Genomic DNA, 23,256 nt, shown 5'->3' with positions numbered 1-23,256 from the left:
AAACGAGACGAAAACAAAACAAGAAATGTTTCATTTTGTTCATCTAAATTTTTGTGATTGGGATGATATTTTTAATTGTGATCAATCTCAGTAATTTAGCTGAGCTTAACCGTCATAGTTTATGGAAAGTAAAGTGTCAGCAGGGATTCCAGATTACTGTTCATGTTCAATCATGTTAAAACAATTAGTTAATCAGACTGAATTTAGACCCTAAGGGATTCAGTGAATAAAGGTTAAATTCATTTTCGGCCATTATGAAGACTTAGTTTTCTATGCTTATTGGAATATATAAAAGTAATAACAAAACAACCGGTTTGATTTTCTCCGGCTTCATCTTGTTTGTAATATTTGAAATAAAGAGTGACAAGCTATCAAAGAACGTAACAACGGACGGAGTTTCGAAATTTTTCATATATATCTATTTATATTAGAAGTGCAAGTGGAAGAAACATGGTTTAGTTATGGTGTATATGTACAACCGAGTTTTAATGTTTTGGGTTTTTTTTTGGTTATTTTTAGGGTTTTTGATAGATACACCGTAACGATCCACGTGTCTATGTTGAAAACAGTAAAACTTTTGTAGCAACATAACTCTGTTCCAAACGCCTACCCTACCGGTGCACCTGGTCGTATGCTCCCAGTTTTTAGTGGAGTCCGAGTTGCTCATGTGCTTTTGTTACTTTGTATGTATGATTTTAGTTACTTTGTGTTCTTTGTTGTGTATGTCTGTTTTCCATGTATGGTCTCTGTCCCTGGATTGCATTCGTTTGATTGCCGCTATAACCCTGGTTCTGTTGATTACTCTTTCACATGAAATATGTAAGAAAACTCGAAATGTAAAATGGCAGGAAAAACTCCTGTAGAAATTTAATCATCCCCGCTGGTGAAAAAAGTAACGTGCATTTGTAATCTCTAGCTTCGAATGAAAGAAGTAGTTCTGCTTATTCTTCCAAAGAATAAAATGGAATATGGCTTTCTAATGAAAATGAAATGGAGGTTGATATCATACATTAATTACTCAAAACCTATTGAAAATGAAAACTGGCCGTTTTCATATATACCAAGTACGATGTGCTATCTTCTAGAAAAAACGGATTTTAATATGTAGGAATATGGCGTACGGAAGTACAAATTTTAAACTGCACAAATGTTTATGGAAGCAAAGAATATTTTGTCTACAATCTAAATCCAGCTTTTCAGTTATCACTTTTTCTATTAGTTAAAAACAATACAATATTTAAAAACAAATCTCTAATTAAATATGCTTATAAACTAATTTAAATACATCTAATATTATAACATATAATAACAGCAATTAAAAATTTGTCTATTATTTGTCAATTATTAAAGGTGGCACCAAACGGAAACAATCAAAACTTCGTATCATTACCTTTAGTGTTGTCTTTAACATCTAATTCGTCGTAAATATTTTCGGCATTGTATTTCAGAACTTTCACTATATCGTCACTAAAGCCTACCCAAATATTGTATGATTTGTCCATGCTGCAACATACTGGCTTACGGTCGACTGGTATTTCTGAAAGACATGTACCGCCGTCCATGTTGATCAATTTCATTTTAAAAGATGTTTGGTCCATGACAATAATAGTTTTATCTTTCATGAAGCCAAAGCCAACATATTTTTGCGTTATATTGTCATCTGCCTCTTTTGGGTACTTAAATTTCTTTTCTCCATTTTTATCAAAGACGACTATCCAGGAATTATTTGATTCTGGACGACATAAAATGCACACGTTTGACTCTTGATCATCATTTATTTGGATAGGATTATCAATGTCTGTCAATGGTATATCCTGGCATGAAGATTTCCCACCTGTATATCGCCGAAGGACAAACTGCGATGCCGTCTCTATACAGGCCACATGTTCAGTTTGACTGACGACAGACCTACAAATGCACGCCAGATTTTCATTTCCAGAACAAACTTTGAAGCTGCCAACCAATTTTTTATTTTTTGTTCCAATTTCCAGTTTTGTTAGATTTGTTTGTCCTTTCCGACCGAGAAGTAGCTTGTCATTTTTAGCGAGACATGTTGTGACGACAGTATTTGTTAAAGGCAACATTTGTGTTTGACGTGGATCCTCTTCGCCACTACAGTCTATATCCACAATTTGCCCCCCTATTATCCACGCTTGGCGGTCCCTGGCTTTAGGAACTATGTGCCATATCGGAATTGTGCTTTTAAACATGGAAATGATACTAAATGGGGAGCTTCCCTTCTCATAAATGTCAGAGGAATTTTCAGGTGAGATGTACCCTTCCAAATCATTATTTGATACATCCTCCGTCTTTTGTTGACTGGTTTCAATGTGTGTCTCGGTTGGGACAACTAGTTGTGTTTTTGGTCGAGATGGAATCACAGGAGGTACGTCTACGATGGAATAGTCGTCAGACTGGACAAATCCGATGACATCCTGAAGTTTTTCCTTTCTTGAAAATTCCAGATTAAAAATGTGATATAGCTTTGGAGGTGATGGGACGGAATCGGTGAAGGGATCTCTTTCTAACATCCTCTTGAATGCTATATTGTATTTCGCTACCTCATCGTCGGAGATATTTGTCTCCCTTGATTTAACATCTGCTATTGCTTTCTGTATCGAATCTATCTTTTCTGTCTGATTTTTAACAAATTTTTCAAATAGTACAGATGCATCCTTTTCCGATTCTGTTAGGGCATCAGTCAGTTCCTTTTCTAGTTCGTCGAAAACCAAATTTATCATTTCCCTCTTTGACTGAACTTTTTTTATTTCCTCCTGCACGGACTGTCGAAAAGCATCAGTACTCTGTTTAGCCTTTTCAACTGCCGTTTGCATTTCTGGAATTTTTTCTGCCTGTGCTTTAGCCGTTAAATCGTTAAGTTCATTTCGTGTTCTGGCTCCATATTCTTTTATTTTGATATTTTTGTGAGTTTTGTGGGCACTAGTTATGCAGTCATCACATATAAGGATCTGACAATCTTCACAATAAAACCGATACTCTTCTGATCGATGTTGGTCGCATTTCGATTCTACGTTCGATGACATGTTAGTTCTTCTTGTATCTAAATTCAATTGAACCGAAGCAAATTATTCAAAGTAAAAGACAATGTAGTCTCCATATTTTAAGTAGAAATAACAGTATAAAATTTTGTTAGAAAATAAATTCTGATATTTCTGTTACGCTCGTGTACAATTACATGGTACCAAGCGTAAATTATAAATTAGGTTTTTTTAATATTGACTTAACAATACTTTTTTGATTCGGTAATAATAACATTTTTGAATGTTTAAATCACCATTTCAGACTGATTTTTGTTAAGTTTTCATTTTGATTTACAAATAAGAAATAATTGTAAGTAGATATACCATGAAGAAATATCAAATAGTTTTCCAGAGATATAAATTTTATCTTACTTTTTCACTGAAATTCAGCCAGGTAAATTTTGTTGTTGATACAAGAAAAAACAAAAAAAGAAAATCGGGTCCTTGACTTAAATTTTAGAACACTTGATAGTCTAATAAGGAATAAAATTCGTACGAAAAAAGCCTTTATGCTATCATTCATATGAATGACAGGAATGTATAACACATCCAAAAGGGATTTATTGCATCGCAGATAAGAAATTTAAATCTCTTTGGGAAAAATACCCTTGTCGCTAAACTGATATCGAAAGTAAAAATGTTTGTAAGAATCAGGCATAATTTATAAATATGTAACATACCATTTAAATACCTATCAATCTGACATATTTTCTATAGATCAAAACAAATGTTTGCAAAAAATACATTTTGCATTTTGAGAAAGTTTCCGTCCCTGAATCGTTTCTGAAAAAAAATATAATAGTAATGATAGGTATAGTAAATATAATAATAGCAACAATAATAAATAGTAATAAATCTAATCTTTGTATGTTTCCATCACTGCCTGATTTTTGCAAGAACAGGTACTTAAATGTCCCTTAGCACTACATGCATATTTTAATAACTAAATAGTCATATGTGCATGTTTATGAGGCGTATTATAAGAATTAGTAAACAGAATGATTTTTTACATAATAAAATATTAAGTAATACAAAATACAAAGCAACTGAATTCGACATATTTGGCGAATGGCCTTAATAAAAACTGGGAGCATGGACAATGTATACTGGATGAGATGGCCTTTTTTATCTTGAACACCCTTTAAGTTGCTCTTTAAATGTCACTTACAGAGTAAATGCAAGAGGAAAACAATGACGCACTTAACTAATCGGTTATTATGCTGCTCATGGATATACCATAATACATGACCATGACGTATTAGTTTTCCATAAAAAGGAGGTTATCGATACTTTTCTTATTTATCTTAAAGGGAGCAAACGTTGTACAGGATTTTCAATATCTGGTTAAAAGAATATACATTTTCAAGATGAGAAACCCATCTCAGATATAAAATGATGAGTCCACAATAACTCTGCAAATATCAGTCCATATGAAATTCAGGACAAAGTCAATGGTTAATTGAGTCATGGTGTAAAAAACCGACACCAAACAAACGATGCTTTTTAATTCTACATATGCTTTATTTTACATAACACTATTTTTTTTCTTTATTCAGGTGTGTAATAAAATAAATGCAAATTATTTAGGTTTTAGAATGATTTAATCAGCTCCTGATATTTACAAAGAGTGTTACTCAGATAGTGCAATGGTGTACGTATCTGGCTGTGAAAAGTAGTGATAAAAGTCATTTTATGTTTCTTTGTATTCTGCCAATATACCGGTAAACTATTTTCTAAGCACGTGTCAAAATATAGACTTACGTTTTTCTTTCTTTCTTTTTTTTGTTTTTTTGTTTTTGTTTTTGCTTTATCTTTTTGTTTGAATTGATTAAATCGACAGACATTCCATTGACACTCCGTAAATTATATTATATTCCCGATCTTTTGTTGCAAAAAAATATAAGTAAGAGTAATCTACACAATATACAATAAAGCATTAAAGCAAAACCCAAAATAGAAAATGTATTTTACGTTTTTAAACCCATTCAAAACCTCTTCATAATGAATTCAATTCTTACCTTCAAAAGCTGTTTATACTTAACAGGAAGTTCTCCTTTTGAAATATTTCACGTATGGTAAGCAAATAAAATAATTTATGTGTAGTTTATATGTAGTAGAAGCGCACTGTATACATATAAACCGTTATCATTCGATATATATTTAAATACAATGACATTTCATAATTCGAAAAATACTTGTAAGACATTTAAAGTCCTCCAAACGCTTTGTTAAAGTTCGTGCACAATAGACATGAATGGAAGCAAATATATTATACAATGTTCACTATTGCAACAACAAAAATCATGGATAGATTTGTTTTCGATAAGGGCATTTAAATTTAAACATTCTTGAGAAAAAGGTGGGTAAAGAAAGTGCAACAAAAAAATTGCGAAAACGGACGGTAAGAATTCATTTTACAATAGAGCTCTTGACTCCGTACAAATGTATGTTACTAAGTATTGTTTCCACTGAAAGGTACAAAATATTGAATGCTTTGTTCTTTGGAAAAAAAACGAAATAAATTTTGATTACTCATGATTCACAAGATAATCAGCAATGAGGTACTAGGTAATCATTTTTGTCTTAAAGACAATATAGGGTTATAGAATTATCGAATGAATGGAAAGTCGTGGACAAAAAAATCAGAAACATTATAAAAAAGGCAACCGGGAGAAAAATAATAAAAATTCAACACAAAGCAGTATAAAACTCCAGTTAGACCAAGATTAAACTAGGGGTCTGTTAGAATTACCATTGAATTAAGAGTCTTTAAAACAAAGGTTGAATCAGGATTGAACAAAGGGTCTCCAAAACCAGGATTGAACTAATTGTATGTATCCAAATGCATGATTGAACTGAAGGTATACTTAAGAACCAGTTCATATAAAATTCAAACCCTGCCCATATTAAAGTAATTCATGATGAAGAAAACCCCACTGAACAAAAATTCTTTTCCAATCTAAATTTGATATATTTTCACATAACAATTGTCCTTTCTACATTCAGATCTGTACTTGTAAGAAATTCATACATATATTTCCAACTACGATATCAAATAAAATCAAGAACTCTTGCAGAGTGTTAATTTCAAATAGAAATCGTTTGTCAAATTAGAATCTCATACTTAAGTTAGAGACTACGGGATCATTTCTTTGTCAAATTAGCTAAAGTTTTGACATGTAGACAAAGTCATTGTAAATGCCAAAATTTTCAGCAAAACACATGAATTGTGCGTTAATAACTCAGTAATTAATGGCAACAATACATAAATGTCTTTTTCACTTAAAACTGTAAATATTGGATAGAAATGTGCAATATTAAAATACCGAAACAAAAAACATACGTGTTTTAATCTCGAGTAGTACTGAAGAAGGGATATTATTAAGCATTAACAAACGTGTAAGCATTAGAAAGACAGTTGTTATGAATTAATGTTGTGAAATGCATGTTTTTTTGTATTGGTAGTGCTTTTGAAAAATAAATATAAATATACAAATCAAGGCACCTTCTTTTTTTCAGACGAAGTTCGATTTAAAGATTTGTATCGTCATTCAAAACTTCGTAGACATTGTCTGTATTGCATTTAAATAATTTTACTTCATTGTTTTCGAATGCAACCCATGTATTGTATAATTTGTCTATGTTACTACACAATGGTTTGCTCTCTAGAGGATATTCTACAACACAGTTTCCATCGAAGTTGATCTGTTTTATGCTTGGATTTTTTTGATCGACAAGGAGTAAACTACCGTCTTTCTTGAAACCAGCGCCAACGTATGTTTGTATATTTCCTTCCCCTTGTTCTTCGGGCGGAAATCTCAGTATCTTCTTCCCATCTTTGTCAAGAACAACAACCCATGAACTCTTTTCTCGTGGTTGGCATAAAATGCATACACTTTTGAATGAGTTTTCTGCAATTTGTACCGGATTATCGATTTCAGTAAGACCTATATCTTTGTTCAAAGCCTTTCCATTTGAATATCGACGTAGGACAAATTGTGTTTTGGTTTCTATGCAAGCTATATGGTCCGTAGTATTGACTGTCGATCTACATATACAAGCAATTTTTTCTTTCCCAGAGCAAACTTTGAAGCCGCGTACCAATTTACTAGAACCCAATCCGACATCAAGCTTCCAAAGATGTTGAACATTTTGAAGTCCAATTAGAAGTTTATCGTTCTTTGCGAGGCAAGCTGTCACGACAGCAGTTGTTAAAGGTTGTATTTGTTTCTGAACTGATTCAGTTTTACTACAGTCTACATCAGTAATGTGTGAACCTAAAACCCAGCCTTGTCGTACAGTTGCTTTTGGTACAATGAACGATAAAGCACTCTCAGTCTGAAATTTTGTTATTGTGGTAAACGCTGCGTCCAAATCCTCGTAGCTTTCAGCTGACTTTTCTGGTGTAAGGTAATCATATTTATCATTTGGTGGTGCTATTTCCGTTTTTGGTCCACACGGAATTTCAGGTGTTTCTGTGTTTGGATATAAATGAGAATACAGCCGACGAGGAACAACAGGTGGTAATTCCGACGTTAACTCTTCAAGAGTAGAATAGTCATCTGATTCCAAAATTCCAATGATTTGTTGCAACTTTTCCTCTTTTGAAAATTCTGCATTAAATATATATTTTAATTTTGGAGGAGTCGGGATGAAATCTTTGAAGGGATCTTTCTTCAAAAGCTTTTCGAAAGTAATTTGATATTTTGCTGCTTCGTCGTTGGTTATGTTTGTCTCTTTTGATTTAAGTTCCTCTATCATTTTCTTGATTTTGTTGGCCTTTTCTTCCTGTCTCTTGATAAAGAGATCAAAAATTTGTGTTGCATCTATTTCTGATTGCTTGAAACTATCAACTAATTCCTTTTCTAGTTTATCAAATATTGAGTTTATTTTTTCCTTCTGTATTCGAATTTTATCGATTCCCTCTTGCACAGACTTACAAAACGCATCTTTTCCATTTACAGCTTTCTCTACAGAATCTTGTATTTCTGGAAGTCTTGTAGTTTCTGCTTTGGTTGGCATTTTTTGAAGTTCTTCTCTTATTTTAGCCCCAAATTCCTTGATTTTTATGTTTTTGTGGTTCTTATGGGCACCTGTAATACAGTCGTCGCATATCAAAATTTCGCAATCTTCACAATAAAATCGAAATTCCTCGGATGGATGTTGCTTGCATTTTGACTCGACATACGATGACATCGCGGACATTCTCTTACAATCCTTGGTTTTCTGTAAATGTTCAGAACATAAGGATCATAATAATCAAATGCAATGAAACTTGGCATTACATTTACATAAGCGTCATGCTGTGGACGATATTCAAATAAATACTGAAGATATACAAATACTTATATCTAAAGTATTGATTTAAAAATATATTTGTTAACATTATGTGATTTAGGTTTTTTGAAATAATGTGTTTTGGAATTATAAAACAAGAGAACATAAAAAAAATTCTCAAATTCTGTCCATCTTACCTTATTGCTATTTTTCAGCAGCTCAAACAAGGAAGTCTCCCTTCTAGAAACGGATAAATTTTTCTACGTAATATTGATATTAGTCCATATCGTGAATTGTAATTCAAAAGCAAATTTTTCGTATTTAATACATTTAAATGCTAAGTACAGTATTGAAATTTGACACAACAGGTAAGGTGTTGTATAATTTATCCATGTTATTCATATATTATTTACGTAAGAAATTGTATGCAAAAAAAACGGCCTATTCATCCTAAGTACGTCTTATTGATAAGTTTGTATGAGCTATATTGTATCTAGTTCTTTGAAATTGCCGAAAAGCTTTTTTTTATAAACACAAAGATGATACACAAAAACGAAGTGTGTTGCAACACGATTTTAACTACAGAGATATTATGGTCGTCATTATGATCCTGTGTCATCTTGTGGGTCGTTATGGTATATCCATCTCCACCACGAGACCGATTAGTTTACCGTGTCATAGCTTTCTTTTTATCTCTCGTCTACTCAGGAAATCACATTACATATGAGGAACGGAAGTTTCTAGAAAAGCAGACATCACTTACCTTAATTTAATAGCCCCTTCAATGCTTTTGTTTTTATTTTTGTTAACGCAGTCCAGGTTGATTATTTACCTCTTTGTGTGTGTAATTTTGATTAATTCATGTTCTTTGTTCTTTTGTAGCTGTTTTTGTTATTCCGTCGTTATTCTTGGAAATACGTTATTTTGATTTCCGCTCGGAACTTGGTTCAATTATTACATTCTCGCAATTACTAATTTTAATTACAAAGAAAAAACATTTTTTTATCGACGTTGCTATTCGTTTTTCGTCTTTTTCTTTAGATTAGATCGATTTCCTTCTTTTATGAAGAATTTCACTTCATGTATTTTAGAACCTTTTACAGCTTGGTTTACGGTATGGGTTTTGACCATCATTGAAGACCGTAACGTGACCTATAGAAGTTTATTCGTTCATTGCTTGGCCTTTGCTTTGATGACCTTGTCAGTAGCAATTCTGCCACATCCTCTTTATATTTTATATATGTTTAAATATGATAAACTACATAATAAAGAATATATACACTTAATATAAAGTTGTTTCTCGGGCGTGGAAACAATTTATTCGTTGCAAACAATATAACAAGAATTTAACCATAGAGTACAATATTGACAGGATATCTGAATTTTGGTAAACTTCGAGCGATCTTTTTGTCCTTTTAATACAATGATCATCAGAAGTATTTATGTTTCTTTTTATAAATTGATTCAAATCTTCAAATTCACGATAAAACCGTTTGGCTAATGAGAACCTATATCGCCTCTTTTACTTTTCGGCCTCTTTGTTTTCCCTTACACCTAATGTGCTTTCAAATCCAACCCCTCTTGCTGTAACCTGATAACCCCGGGATGCATCTACCAATTGACCAATCAGATGAATGCATGTACATGATCACGCATATATCATGCATGCACAAGAGATAAATCGATCTTACACTAATGACCCAAAGAAACCCGATACAATCATTAATAAATTGACCAATTTATTATGTAATGTAATTTTACGGACAAAAATTCTTTTATTTTCCTATAAATGTTCTTTTTGTTATTAAATTTGGATGTTGATAAATACCCTGAAAGATATGCATTTTAACTTTTTTTATATGTTTAGCAAGCGTGAGAGCTGCCATTTTGATTGAATATATCAAAGCGTGGAGATTCGGGAGCCATTTGCTGGATAATTCTTATAACCTTGAATCGATGAACATTCTTTTGACGTGACAAAATAAAAATTGATAAAAACAAAAATAAATTCAAGGGTTTCAAATCGATTACATCACAGTTACGCCCTTTTCGGAATAAATACATATTCATTGAACTAATTAAAACATTCAGCGAAAAATAAAAAAAAAAAAACAGGTACAAATTTAAATGTGCAAAAAGTTATTGTGAATCAAGAAAGTGTTCAATTGGTAATTGTTGTAAAGTATAAGCTATGACATTTTTGCATTGGTATTATTTGTTAACGTTTAAATTTTCTATTTACATAAATTAACTTACTTAGCTTAGTTCTTCTCCGGACTCATTCTTACGTAATCATATTCATGAATGTAAGTTATTACATATTTAAACATGTTCAATGAAGATTGAATATAGCAAAGCAGCTTAGCAACCACAATTAACCACAATTAACAATCATAATTTGATATAGTGTCGGTCAGTTTCATTTTCTTTAAGTAAAAAACTAAATTCTTATTGTAGACGGGGGGAAATAATACATGAAATCCAATTCATATGCATAAGCATTAGTAAAAAAATGTAATGAGTACCAGGAAAGCTTACACTCATAGAGTATCTATTTATAATGCACGGTCTTTATGAAAGACTATTTGGGTAATCTTTATATAGGGCATTTTCAGTCCTGCTTGATATACTATCATGTCAAACAGCTTTTTTTATGCAGAAGGTTAAACATACTATCAGTACTAGTGAAAAAAAAACATATATTAATCTTTTATAGAAAATTTGTTTAAACCAATTAGTACCTTTTGGGGTTTTAAAGAATCGGTTTTCTTTCTGATTGTGAATAAAATCCAATGAATGTTATTTGTAAAAAATGTATTGTTCTTAATTTAACATACGTAAGAACTCCTACCCCTGACCGATTGTAGCTTAAACAACACAAATACATAATATTTGTGATTGAATTCAGTATGTAAAAAAACAAACACTAAGCATATACTAATGAAAAAATGGCTAAGTTCAACATGCTAAAAATAAAAGGGGGGGTGGGCTCCAAATTTCTCCATAATAACAGGTGCACATCTGTAATACGTATGTAATCACTATGCAAAGTTTTAATGATATTGGTTTCGTACGTTTTGGGTTACATATATGACACAAAGTAGATACTGTTCACAAAATAAAGTGACAAAATTGGCTAATATGCTAGAAATATATATATATATATAGGAAAAATAAACCAAACTTGATAATACGAGGTGTATATCTTCAATACGTATAAGATCACTGTGCAGAGTTTGAAAAATATCAGCTAATCGCAGCAAATACATTGATGAAATTTAAGTTATAGATTGGTGTTGTTACTGTGTAAACATTTTGAATAGGAACATATTTTATCATAATGTTTATATATATATATAAATCTATCATCTATCAATCTTTATAACTTTGAATTAGTTAAATAAATAAGTTTATGTAAAGTCGGCATGAATTACATAATAATAAACCTTAGCTCTATTGGGCTTTTGTTTGTTGTTTAATACTGAGATGAATTGAATTTATTCAAATTTTTTTTTCAGGAACACGCATTTTGTCTGACCCCGAATAATATAATAATTGATAAAAATTCGCAGTGTTACAAATTTGAAAATACTTTTTAACACTAGGTATTGCATTTAGCAAAACCTATTGGAGATGGATTTGGCCTCTTATTTCTATTGTTTTGGTCTCACTCTGAATACTTTTATTACAATTAATTTTTGGATTAAGAACTTCCTGTGTATTTAATTGTAATGTTCCTGATGAGGTTATTTTTTGGAACACATGTACAGCATATTAAAATTTACAATGCAGTAGAACTCGCTCGAACTCGGATGGCTTGAACACCCGGGATTTCTCGAACACAATTCAAAGCGCCAAAATTTTCTCCTATATAATCAATATAAATAACCTTGGATTTCTCGAACTTCGATTTTTCGAACACTCGAACTGACTAGTCGGTCTGTTTGGTAATAAATCTTAGAGAATAACTCCCACTAACTCGAATTCGTCAGCATTTTTGTCGGCTCGCGTAATAAAAGGTGTGAAAACTGAAACCCTATCATTAATCAGTGTCTAGTATCCTTAATCTCAAGTTCTTTGGTGTAGATTCGATGTATCAAATCCCCGAAATGAGGATTGTTTAAAGGCTAGAAACCACTAATTTCACTTCCCATAGGCTTCTATGCAAATTTCACAATATTCAATGGCTTCTCTGGACTTTACCTTAACTTTAACCTGCAGAGGACTATATATCAGCATGATTCGACATATGTCAGCTCACAATCCTCAGAATGGCATGTGGGGTTAGCAGACTTGCAGCGCAGTACTGATCACCAGAAGTGAAGTGTCTATAAATAGCATGGGAAATCCCAGTGTTTTCACAAGATAGGGGTATATTTAGAAATCATTATGGAGATTAGGCTTCACATCACAAGAAGCAAATTCACCTATAAAATGTACAGAAATGTTTTTCCTTTCAAAAACTGTCTAAATTTTTTAAATAAGATGAGAACTTTTTTCACAGCACTATGAGGAACAGGGGTAATTTCTGCGTAGGACTATTTTTGCTTACGTTCCAAATGCTCATTGGTTGAATTGGTGGTCTGTAACCTAAAGTTAATACGTCATCTGTTTAGCGGAACTGAGGTTAAGGGTATAGTTAAACGATAATCTGTCTTTCGGATCAGATCAGCTATAAAGTCAGCCTTTTAAAAGTAAAGGAAAAGGTTAACAAGTAAAGGAGTACGTACAATTTATTCCCATTGGAATGCCGACTGTTTGTTGAAAATGCGTCCACCACATTTGAAGTAAGAAATTTATATCGATGAACTCGGACCGGCAACGAAAAAAAATCCGGAAATATACGAACTTCAATTTCTCGAACTCCCGATAAGTCCCTTAGAGTTCGAGCTACCGAGGTTTATATTGTTCTTATATATGATTTGTAATTTTGTATTCAAATAGATACATAACTTAAGAAAAATCACAAACATGTTATACATGTAAAATCTCATGAAAATAAATCTTTTACCTAATTTCTTATTTATTTAACCTGAGTGAGTGTATTTTATCTGTGTTATCAATGTTTGAAGTAGGGTTGACTCCGTCCACCTTGCTAATAGTGTTTCTACTTTTTGTGATATGTAACTCAAAACGTATATAACCAGTATTACTCAAACGTACTCAAACTTTACTTGGTTTTGATAAATACATTTATCCTGCAGGTAAGCCTTCTACTATACAAATGAAGGGTGTCGAATAACGCACTGCATAATAACGTCTCCTGGTTACCTTTTTTCAGTTATGAGCAATGTTAACGACATGTAAGAGGTAAAAGTTTAAAGGTGCACGCGCCGACAGCTGAGCTAAAAAATTAACTATTTGGGCAATTTCGCGTATTTCATTTAGAAAATGATGATGCAGGATAAAAACAATACATGGGCATTGCTGAAATAATCGATGTATATATTTGTACTCGCTCCGAAACAATCAGATTAGCTCCAGGAATCCTCACGATCTAACTGTTCCTAATCCTTGTCAAATAATTAAATTGGTAATTCCGACTATAAACATATATATATATAGAAGATGTAGACCTTTTGTAGATTTAAAAATAAAGTGAGGAAAAAAATGGAATTATATTTAACAAAATAATTTCATGGTTGCGGTTGCGAATTCACTATATCTGTTAGCCTATTTTCAGATTTTCTTAGAGGCAGATTTAATGTGGCGACCTTTTTGAAGAAAAAAAAAAAGAATAATTACAAACACATAAAATCTATGATAATCTCGTTAATCTACTAAAGGTTAATATTGAACAAATGGATGAATTATTTGTTGATTGTTTCTCAATGATTATGTTGTATTTATATCGATTCAATAATATATAAAGCCATTTAGGACACAATTTGTGCAATAATTCTGCTAAGAGGGAGATATTTGGGGAAGAAATTTGTGAAAGAGTAAGATTTGTGTATCCCAGGTGAGAGGTTGGTAAAAAAGAGGGAGATATGATATAAGAACTACTGTAATTGGAATTTGGGCACTCACGGAGCATTCTTTTCGGTCGTTTGACAAAATCATACAGGTCTATATATATGTGACAGAGAGGTTTTAGAGCATAGTTCACTTTTGGGACTGTAATCGTTTCTTTATCTGGTAGGTATTCTACTTTACTTGAGGTGTGTGAATGACGTATGCAGTGCATGCTATTGTTTTCTTTCCTCTATAGGTGAGTATATCCCTTGGTTTGTATGTTACGTTAGGAGAGAGATAGTTTTTGATTCTGTGGATATATGATAGTAAACATCTGTAGTTTGTATGTAGAATGATATGTTTTAGAGTAGTTCTGATAGTGTCCTTGACCTTTACAGTTATGGGTCTATTTATATGTTAAAAGCACATAATCATAGTCAATTGCATTTATATTCTAATTTGCATACTCAATATGTAATTCATATTGTCGAGTTATATTTTATCCATATACGACATTTATAAATAATAATTATGGGATCATATTTGTCTGTATCCCTTTTATTATAGTTATTACATGATTTTCATGTTATGTTATGTTGCTACAAGACTGAAATCATCACTACAGAAGTTTTATGGTCGTCATCATGAACTCGTGGATCGTTATGGTGTATCCATCTGCACCATGAATACTGATTTATTTAACGTGTCATAGTTTTCCTTTCCTCGTTTGTCTACCCCGGATTTAACTTTTTATGAGCAACTCGGTGGGTGGGTGTTTCTAGAAAAGCAGAGGACGTTTACTCTACCGGTGCACCTGGTCCATGCTCCCAGTTTTTAGTGGAGTCCGAGTTGCTCATTTGCTTTTGTTATTTTGTATGTATGATTTTAGTTACTTTATGTTCTTTGTTGTGTATGTCTGTTTTCCATGTCTTGTCTTTGTCCCTGGATTACATTCTTTGGATTACCGCTATAACCTTGGTTCCCTTGATTACTCCTTCAGAGTACCTTTATACCAGTCTGGTCTGATGGAATGAGTGGATGTTTTCTGTAAACCTAATTCCACAAATTGGTAAGAATAGTATAGAATATGCATTACTTATAGTGTTATTTATTATCTATGGAAATTAATGGATGTAATTATTCATACTGATTGAATATTGGGTGAGCACAATTAAAAGTTACATACTGTATCTTGTTTATTTGATCTTGTGCACTGTCTATTCTGACTAGTGTTTATTCCATTACTTGTATTAAATGTATTTTAAATATGACTATGAATTCTGCGATATTTATGATATGCTGTATTTTGTAGGGTTTATTTGTAAGAACCTGAATAAATTATGAAACCAAATGGTATTAGTTCTATCAATCTACCCCTGAGCTAGACGGTTGCATATAGACAATAACGGTGCATTGACTTGAAATAAAAACAATATACGGATGAGGCTTAGAAACAGTGTAAAGCGCGAAGCTCGCCGCCCATTTTTGTCCCCGATTCGTGTGAATTCATATATCGCTTTTATTTCTAGTCATTTTACTGTAATTGTCTTTATACTGATCTCTTAATATTTTTTGTAATAAAGTTGTATTTTTATACGACGTGTTATGTACATTTCTTCCCTACTTATAGCACCGATATTGACGTTTCAATAAACAGGTACTTCATGCAAAGGAAACTATTTCGCTGTTGTTTTTCGGGCCTACCCTGAGGTGTTAGGGTTTCCTCTTCGTTCATGAAAGACCCATGGGTGGCCTTGAGTTGACAATCTTCATCCCAGTGGGTATTGTTGTCTCTTTAACATATTTATCATATCCAATACCGTTATTTTGGAAAGAGAACATTGAATGGAAAATGTTTTACAGAATGTAAATGGAGTTTTTCTAATATTAAAATAATAAAAAAGATTTGGGTGACCCCCCCCCCAATTTTTTTTCTGGAAATATTAATGAATGTCGGTTAATTGTTCTTCATATAAATTCCAATTACCTTAGTCAAAGCTCAATTATCTCGAAATCAAGTTTGGTGACTTTTTTTATTTTGAAGTATGTTTATTCAAGGTCCTCTTTGAGAAAAACAAGGAAAATGTACTTGATATCTTAGGTATGTTCTACCTTAAATAACATCAGTTTACAAAGAATTATTAGCGAAGAAGTGTATATTCTTGTCGACAGCATTACGTTCAATACTATTTTTCCTTAATGATTTAAAACACCCTGTGCAATATCTGCCTCAGAAATCTAACTGCGACCAGTTTACAGAACGAAATACTTCAAGGGCCAATCACCTAAACTTGCACAGTACTAATTGTTGTTTTGTTTAAATTCGAATGTACTTTCCAATATAAGGGCTAAGAAAATCGAGTGTTACAAGTTTATGGACCTGCAAAGGCTAAAGATATTTAGATGTTTTAATAGGATATGAGCAAGGAATTATTTTTGTATGTTGTGTATCGGATTGTTCAATCAAGAGCCAAAATCTCTTACTTTCTATTATACTTTGATTCGAATCATTTATAGGGTAATAATAGTAAACTTAACCAATATTTAAAATTTCTTCGAGTTGCCTCATGGAAACATTACTTCTAACGAAATCTGGAGTACATTTTGTATAGAAGCAAAACCCTTTAACATCATGTCAGCAGCACCAGGTCTGTCTGGAATATTTCTGTATGATCTAACAAACAAGCTCCTTTTATTTGATCATTACTTTTTTTATCAGACGATACACTACTAGTTATTTTTTGTCTTTAAACTTAGGTCTATTTATTTTGTACAATTTTGATAAACCAGTGTCCAACATTCTTATTATGAAGCCTTTATTGTGGTTAAGTAATAAAAGCTTTTCATATATGCATAATGTTTTTATTATTTGCATCTTGTGCAAATATTTTGACAAGTTATGACATTAGCAATATGAAATAAATATTAGAAATGAAAAATATGATACAAAAGCACATGTAACATACAAAATCATCAAGATAAATAAGTATGAGAACTACCCTAAGAGCACAGTTTTAAGCACATAATAATAGCACAATAATACAATATAATACTTGCCATGTTGTCATAACACTGTGTGCTTAAAAAAAAGCATATACAGAAAAAACATATGAAAAAATGTGTGCCCAGGAAACATAAGAGTATGAATAATAATTAATTCTGTGGGAAAAACCGGTATTTACCAATACTTAAACTAACTAGAACCCTGTATTGGGTAGACATAACGTGAGTCCATAAATAGCAACAACTAATAGATTAATTACTTTGGACCAATCATCATCAAATAAAGACCTCAAATGGTCCAGACAATACAGACATGTACAAAATAATATTCTAAACATCAGAACTGTACAACTCAATACTACATCAAATCATATATCATGTAACAACTAAAATCAATAAAGCAAAAAAATCACGAACTGAAAGACTGTTACAACAAATAATGCTAACTGTACAAAAGAGAACTTAAAATAAATACAGTGTGACAGTTTGAGATATTATGATTAGTGTAAAGTACAGTGGAAAATGTGAAGGGGGTTCAGGCAAACATACAAAAATATGTATGTAGAATGACTATAATAAAAGCTATCAAGAATTCAACAAAGCACAAAATTATTTGAATTATGCAATATGTTGTATCAAAATTTTGAATACTGGTCCCATTTTGATTTGAAAACATTTACAAACAGCTGCAGAATGATAAAATAGGATTTGGCACACCTATTCATTTTTTTTTCAAATGTTGATGATGAAGCTATTAAAATGAAAATGTACTAAAAAATGGTTAATTGATTATGCAGTTGGCACAAATTTATTTGCATTATAAAAAAACAGCTATTAATACTGCTTAAATTTTGAGAACTTAAACTGAAATGTAAATGTTTCTGTACTGTTGCAAATACAATAACAGCTTCACAATGGTAAATTGAATGCTGAAATTTGAATGTTCATATTTTTTCTTTATTCCCATATACAAATCCTTGGAGGAGTGGGGGTGTCGTGGGGCTCCTCTTATCCAATGCAAAAATAAAAAGATAATAGTGTATTATGTGTGAATTGGCACATTAAAATGTTTTTATCAAGGACTTTTTGGGGCCCCCTGGTGCCCCCTTTTAGGTAATTCTCTAGATCTGCCACTTATTTCCCTTCTGATGGTTCAGACATATTTCTTCTTTTACACATAAATGATATCGAAACAACAAAATACATCAAGACCTAGCTGATACTGTTGACACACAATATAAGATCGTTAGAGATGGGGAGTTTTAAATTTTAAATGAAAAATCTGTAAGCAATGCCTCACTAGTGGTACCCCTACTGAATCATGATATAAGGGAATGTCCTTGGTAAACAGGAAGTTGTTGTCATTTTTTCCCCTTCCATATGGCATATCTATAGGAAAATGTGCTCAAATTTCAAGTTGCTGTAATGAGTGGTAGCTGAGAAAACTGTGTCAAAACTGAATTGTAATGGACACACAAAAACAAGGACAAAGGTGAAACAGTACACTTCCTCTACTTCTGAGCAGGGGGATAACTAGAACACACACTTTTAGAATGCTTATCTATATGGAAAAGCAACAAGAAAAAAAAAAGTTTTTTAATATAACAGAGTTATAATGATCTATGGTATTAAATGAGCTATATTGTGAAGAATTTGCAGGTAGATACCTTGAAATGTGTAGATACAAAAATAAGATACAGAATAACACAATTTTTCAACATAACTTAAAAAATTACTGTTATTCTATATCTAGTATAATCAGAGTGAGCCAGATATGATATGATATGATGTTCTGTCCTGACTTTCAAAACAGATGTTGATCTTCTTATAGGTAACTACATAGTCAATTTTATGATACATTGTCATATTTTGTTTCATGGAAGTAGCCTGAGAATAAAAATATAAGGCTGTGGGAACTAGAAAAGGATCAAGTAGACAATAGACAAAATATTGAACACAAGTAACTATAACCTGAAGAGAAATACATCAGTAAAAGGTGTTAACAGTATCAGAGGTTTTTATCACAAAAATAGCAAGTCTGTCCAAAGCAGTGATAACAAAAAAATACATCACAGCTGAATACAAATCTGAACTACTTTTGTGAAATCCACCTACAAGGTATACAAAAACAAAAGAAGAAATATAAACAAGGGAAATAACTCAAGAAAACAAACAAGTTACAAGAATATTAGAAAAAACAAGTTTAACTTTAGAAAGTTGAAACTATTGACATTTAAGCAAAGAAACCAAAAAAAAAAATTAATAAAAATGCTTTCTGCATTTATTTACCTTATTAATTAACCTTAATTCAGATATTACAAAATAGCAATATCACTATATTATTACTATACATCACCCATTAAAATGGTGGTGCATGTATATAAACAGAGGTATGCAATTTAACGATATAAAAGCTCTGAAAGCATTATGAATATATTTCGAGCTTTCTGAAATTCGTTGAGCATTTCATTAACTAATGAAATTACATGTATAACAGTAACCATGGCTCAACAGACTTTTTGACATTTGCACCATTTTTACTTAAATATTCATTCTTTCACTTGTGCCAATTTTATTATTTTTTATGAGCCTCAATTTATACATAAAACTGGATATTACACATATTATTATGTAGTTCAAAAATAAGCACAAGTGAAGAAGGAATTTGGCCTAAGTGAAAGGAAAATCGGTGAGAAAAAAATTGGTGCAAATGCAAAATGCTGGGCTTAACAAGAATTGTGGGAAGACTTCAATGATTGATACCATTTTTGTCATGGCTCAGCTATTAACAAAACAAATATTTACAAAAATATCGCAATGCAATGCAATGTCTGTAACAACTTTGGCACAATATATAAACATGTGTTGATATCAAAATCTTAAACAAAATATAAAATGCTTTGATTTGAATTTTTAACATTTGTTGTGACACAGTAAGCATTTGATCTGATTAAATGAAGAACATGAATGTATCATTAAAAATGAAAATAGCACTCAATGAAACCTTCTACAATGTCATTTACTGCCAGATTCTCTCTGAAAAACAGTGAACTTGTAAAATATTCTTAATTTTGAACATAAATTCTTAAACATTTCAACAATTTAGATTAAAAAAAACACGATTTCTCAGGTCTACTTAAGTAAAAACTGGGAATACTAGTTGTCAATTCTTTGTATGTTATCATAGAACACATAGCATTTACAACTATGTCATGACATTCTTGTATTACTATATATCAATGCATGTATATTTCAAGTCTCCATTTTCATTGCCACATTTGTCAATGTCAATTTCACTGAAATCTACAACACTCACATGTTCTTTGGATGATTGACATCAGTTAATAATATGAACACTCTAAGTTTTGATTGGTTGCAAAATGTTTGAATATTTATGTAATGATGCCAACTAATCACATAGTTGGTAATATAGTGACTTATTGTTCACTAAAAATCATATAAATGAACACATGTCATTGCATAACCAAATCAAATATAGTTCAAACAAACATTCTGATTGGCTATGAGTAATTATGACTGTCGATACTTGACTCAATATCTTCTGCTTCAAAATGAACATTCTCCTTGTTCTGTTGTGCAATTTGTGGATTTTTCTCAAAATTTGTCCTGGCCTTAGCCATCACTTTTGTTGTCCTTTTCACTAAAAGAAAACAAAAAAAAACCATAAATATTTTACTATCAACACCGAGAATAACCATCAATAAAATCAATACAAGTCTGTTAATGTCGATAGGTCAAAGTTCATTTTTAACATGCTTCTTGAATAACATAACAAATACCATTGATATTCAATGTAACATTGAACTATATTAGCTTTTCGATATAAAAAAATGGATATAATAAAAACCATGTCCACACACTTTTGTAGTCAATAATACAAGTTTCTTTTATTATAAGCACACAAGTTAAATAATCAATACTAATATAATAATAGCAATTTGTTTTGCACAAAATGATCAACTTAATATTGAAAACATTTTTCGCATTCATATTATTGCCAGTAAATTGAGAAGAACTTTTTTTTTCATGACAGTGTTTTTAATCCTTAATGTCAAAAATTATAATTTCTTAAGAACTAAATTTAAGTTTGTAGCTGAGATCAAAATGTAAACTAAAGTTTACAACATTTTGTAACTAAAAAAAATTGAAGTGATATTGATGGCTGCTAGAACGGTTGGTATATAAAAGCTAAAAGGTTAGGTACTAAACATAACTAAAATATTTTCATATGGTTTGTAAAAAGCAAATTATCACAGCAAAAGTTAGAAAGACTCCATGACTTACTTTGTGACAAACTGTAAGAAAGAGGAGTGTTTTGTTAAAACTGACATGTAAAAATTGTGCACTTAAAGATGGTTCTTTTGGTCATAGTATTTTTAAAATCAATTTAAAAAAAAAAATAATCAACTCAATGTTGAGACCCTCTATTTAAAAGCACTTATGCAATCTCTGTTGGTCTTTTAATAAAAAAAAATGGGAGCTGAAAACATAACTGCCTCTGAAAATGTCTGGTGTCACATAATTTTCCTATACACAGTCCCACCCAGGGTTAAATTCAGCTTTTTTCTTAGTGAGGCATCTATCCCAGAACATCAATATTGCATAAATTATGATATAGCTATTCCATTCTAATTTTCAACATCAATTTATTTATGCAAGGATACCATCATCTACAACTTTCCTCTAAAGAAATGCATTGACAAATAATTCTCTGTGAACAGTTATAATTAGGATCACACACTTGAAAGGAATAAGGGAAATTTAATATTTCAAATAAATTACTGATTCTGTTCTAGGTAAAAGCAGAAGTTTGATACAGAGATTATGTAATAAGAAAAAAGGGGGTGCCTTTCTTATAAAACACAAGAGTGATAGATCAGTAAGTAGCTCAGAGAATGAAAAGAAATTTCCTGTTATATTTGACAAAGATGAAGGCAGAGTGACATTTCTAATCAGTTCTTAGGTTCAACCAACCATGCAAATATATAGTGGTACTGCCCATTCGAAACTAAAGTAGAGACTATTTTATCATCTGAAATACAAAGTTCATAGTACATGCAACAATTCTGAATACATTTTTTTTAAAAATGGAAGTTTCAGCTTTAAAACACACTTTCAAAGAAATAAGCCTGAAAATATATATTTCAAGCAGTTGCTGTTTGTGTAATATAAGAATGAATAGATACATGTACATGTATTTCGTAATAAATAGATCATAATCTATCCATCTATAAAGTAAATATTAAAAGTAAGACCAAGATAACTTTCTTCTTCGCTCTATTGATAATATTGACAAGTCATTTTGAAAACAATCTGAAGCCTGAACAACCTACTGGTCCTTTTGTTCGACATATTGATCACATTATTTGAATACCTCAACCTGATCAAAGAAGCCATTCAGCAGTAAACTTACATTGTTTGTAAATAATATCCTCCATAGTCTGTTTCTGTCTGTTTGATGCGTGAAGTCTCTCCTCAGCATCGTGAACAAGCTTAGACATCAGTTCATACTTAGTCCTTGTAGCATACAGCTCATTTCTTAAGGCTTCATTCTGTAAAGAGAGACAATCAAAATAAATTTGGGGAAAAATAGCAAATAAAATACAATGCTATCATTGTATCTGTAGTAACATTAAAATTCATATACAATGATTATAGAATTTGTTTATCATCATATATACATTCATTACGGTGTATCCATCTGCCCCATGAAAACTGATTTGTTTAACATGTCATAGTTTTCCTTTCCTGTTTCGTCTACCCCAGACTTGACTTTTTACGAACAACTCGGCCGGTGTTTCTAGAAAAGCAGAGGACGCTTACCCTACTGGTGCACCTGGTCCATGCTCCAGTTTTTAGTGGAACCCAAGTTGCTCATTTACTTTTGTTACTTTGTATGTATTATTTTAATTACTTTATATTCTTTGTTGTGTATGTCTGTTTTCCATGACTGATCTTT

General features: G+C 31.6%; 3 protein-coding genes across 12 annotated transcripts in view; all 3 read right to left on the bottom strand.

Annotated features, from left to right (window-relative positions):
- Window positions 1-1,236: 1,236 nt before the first annotated feature.
- LOC148612736 (uncharacterized) lies at window positions 1,237-5,192 on the bottom strand. Of its 2 annotated transcripts, XM_088594419.1 has the most exons (3): window positions 5,060-5,169; window positions 3,722-3,824; window positions 1,237-3,061 (listed from the first exon to the last, which is right to left on the bottom strand). In XM_088594419.1, exon 3 carries the CDS (start codon window positions 3,042-3,044, stop codon window positions 1,371-1,373), a length of 1,674 nt encoding a protein of 557 aa, XP_088450545.1. In that variant the 5' UTR covers window positions 3,045-3,061; window positions 3,722-3,824; window positions 5,060-5,169; the 3' UTR covers window positions 1,237-1,370. The 2 variants fall into 2 exon arrangements, with proteins under 2 accessions (XP_088450545.1, XP_088450546.1); XM_088594420.1 differs by lacking the exon at window positions 3,722-3,824 and having other exon boundaries at window positions 5,060-5,192.
- LOC148612735 (uncharacterized) lies at window positions 4,542-8,669 on the bottom strand. The gene is made up of 2 exons (XM_088594417.1): window positions 8,516-8,669; window positions 4,542-8,267 (listed from the first exon to the last, which is right to left on the bottom strand). Exon 2 carries the CDS (start codon window positions 8,244-8,246, stop codon window positions 6,573-6,575), a length of 1,674 nt encoding a protein of 557 aa, XP_088450543.1. The 5' UTR covers window positions 8,247-8,267; window positions 8,516-8,669; the 3' UTR covers window positions 4,542-6,572.
- Window positions 8,670-17,121: 8,452 nt separating this feature from the next.
- Window positions 17,122-23,256, bottom strand: part of LOC148612734 (uncharacterized) — an 83,287-nt gene continuing 77,152 nt past the window's right edge. For 8 of the 9 annotated variants that reach the window (XM_088594408.1, XM_088594416.1, XM_088594413.1 and 5 more), the window contains 2 exons: window positions 22,711-22,849; window positions 17,122-20,937 (listed from right to left, as the gene is read on the bottom strand). In XM_088594408.1, the coding sequence (XP_088450534.1) occupies window positions 20,798-20,937; window positions 22,711-22,849 (279 nt within the window). In that variant the 3' untranslated portion in view covers window positions 17,122-20,797. Of the gene's footprint in view, window positions 20,938-22,271; window positions 22,330-22,710; window positions 22,850-23,256 lie in introns of all 9 variants that reach the window. The other variant, XM_088594411.1, reaches the window with a different exon arrangement.

Source organism: Perna viridis, chromosome 7 (genome assembly GCF_037379345.1).
Source record: "Perna viridis isolate PV_CMFRI_1.1 ecotype Kerala chromosome 7, ASM3737934v1, whole genome shotgun sequence".
NCBI lineage: Eukaryota > Metazoa > Mollusca > Bivalvia > Mytilida > Mytilidae > Perna > Perna viridis.
The sequence above is the reverse complement of the archived record's forward strand: the minus strand, read 5'-3'. Positions and strand labels throughout refer to the sequence as shown.

Coding starts and splice junctions, on each gene's coding strand:
- LOC148612736 (XM_088594420.1), bottom strand. CDS start 3,044: ATGTCATCGAACGTAGAATCGAAATGCGACCAACATCGATCAGAAGAG.
- LOC148612735 (XM_088594417.1), bottom strand. CDS start 8,246: ATGTCCGCGATGTCATCGTATGTCGAGTCAAAATGCAAGCAACATCCA.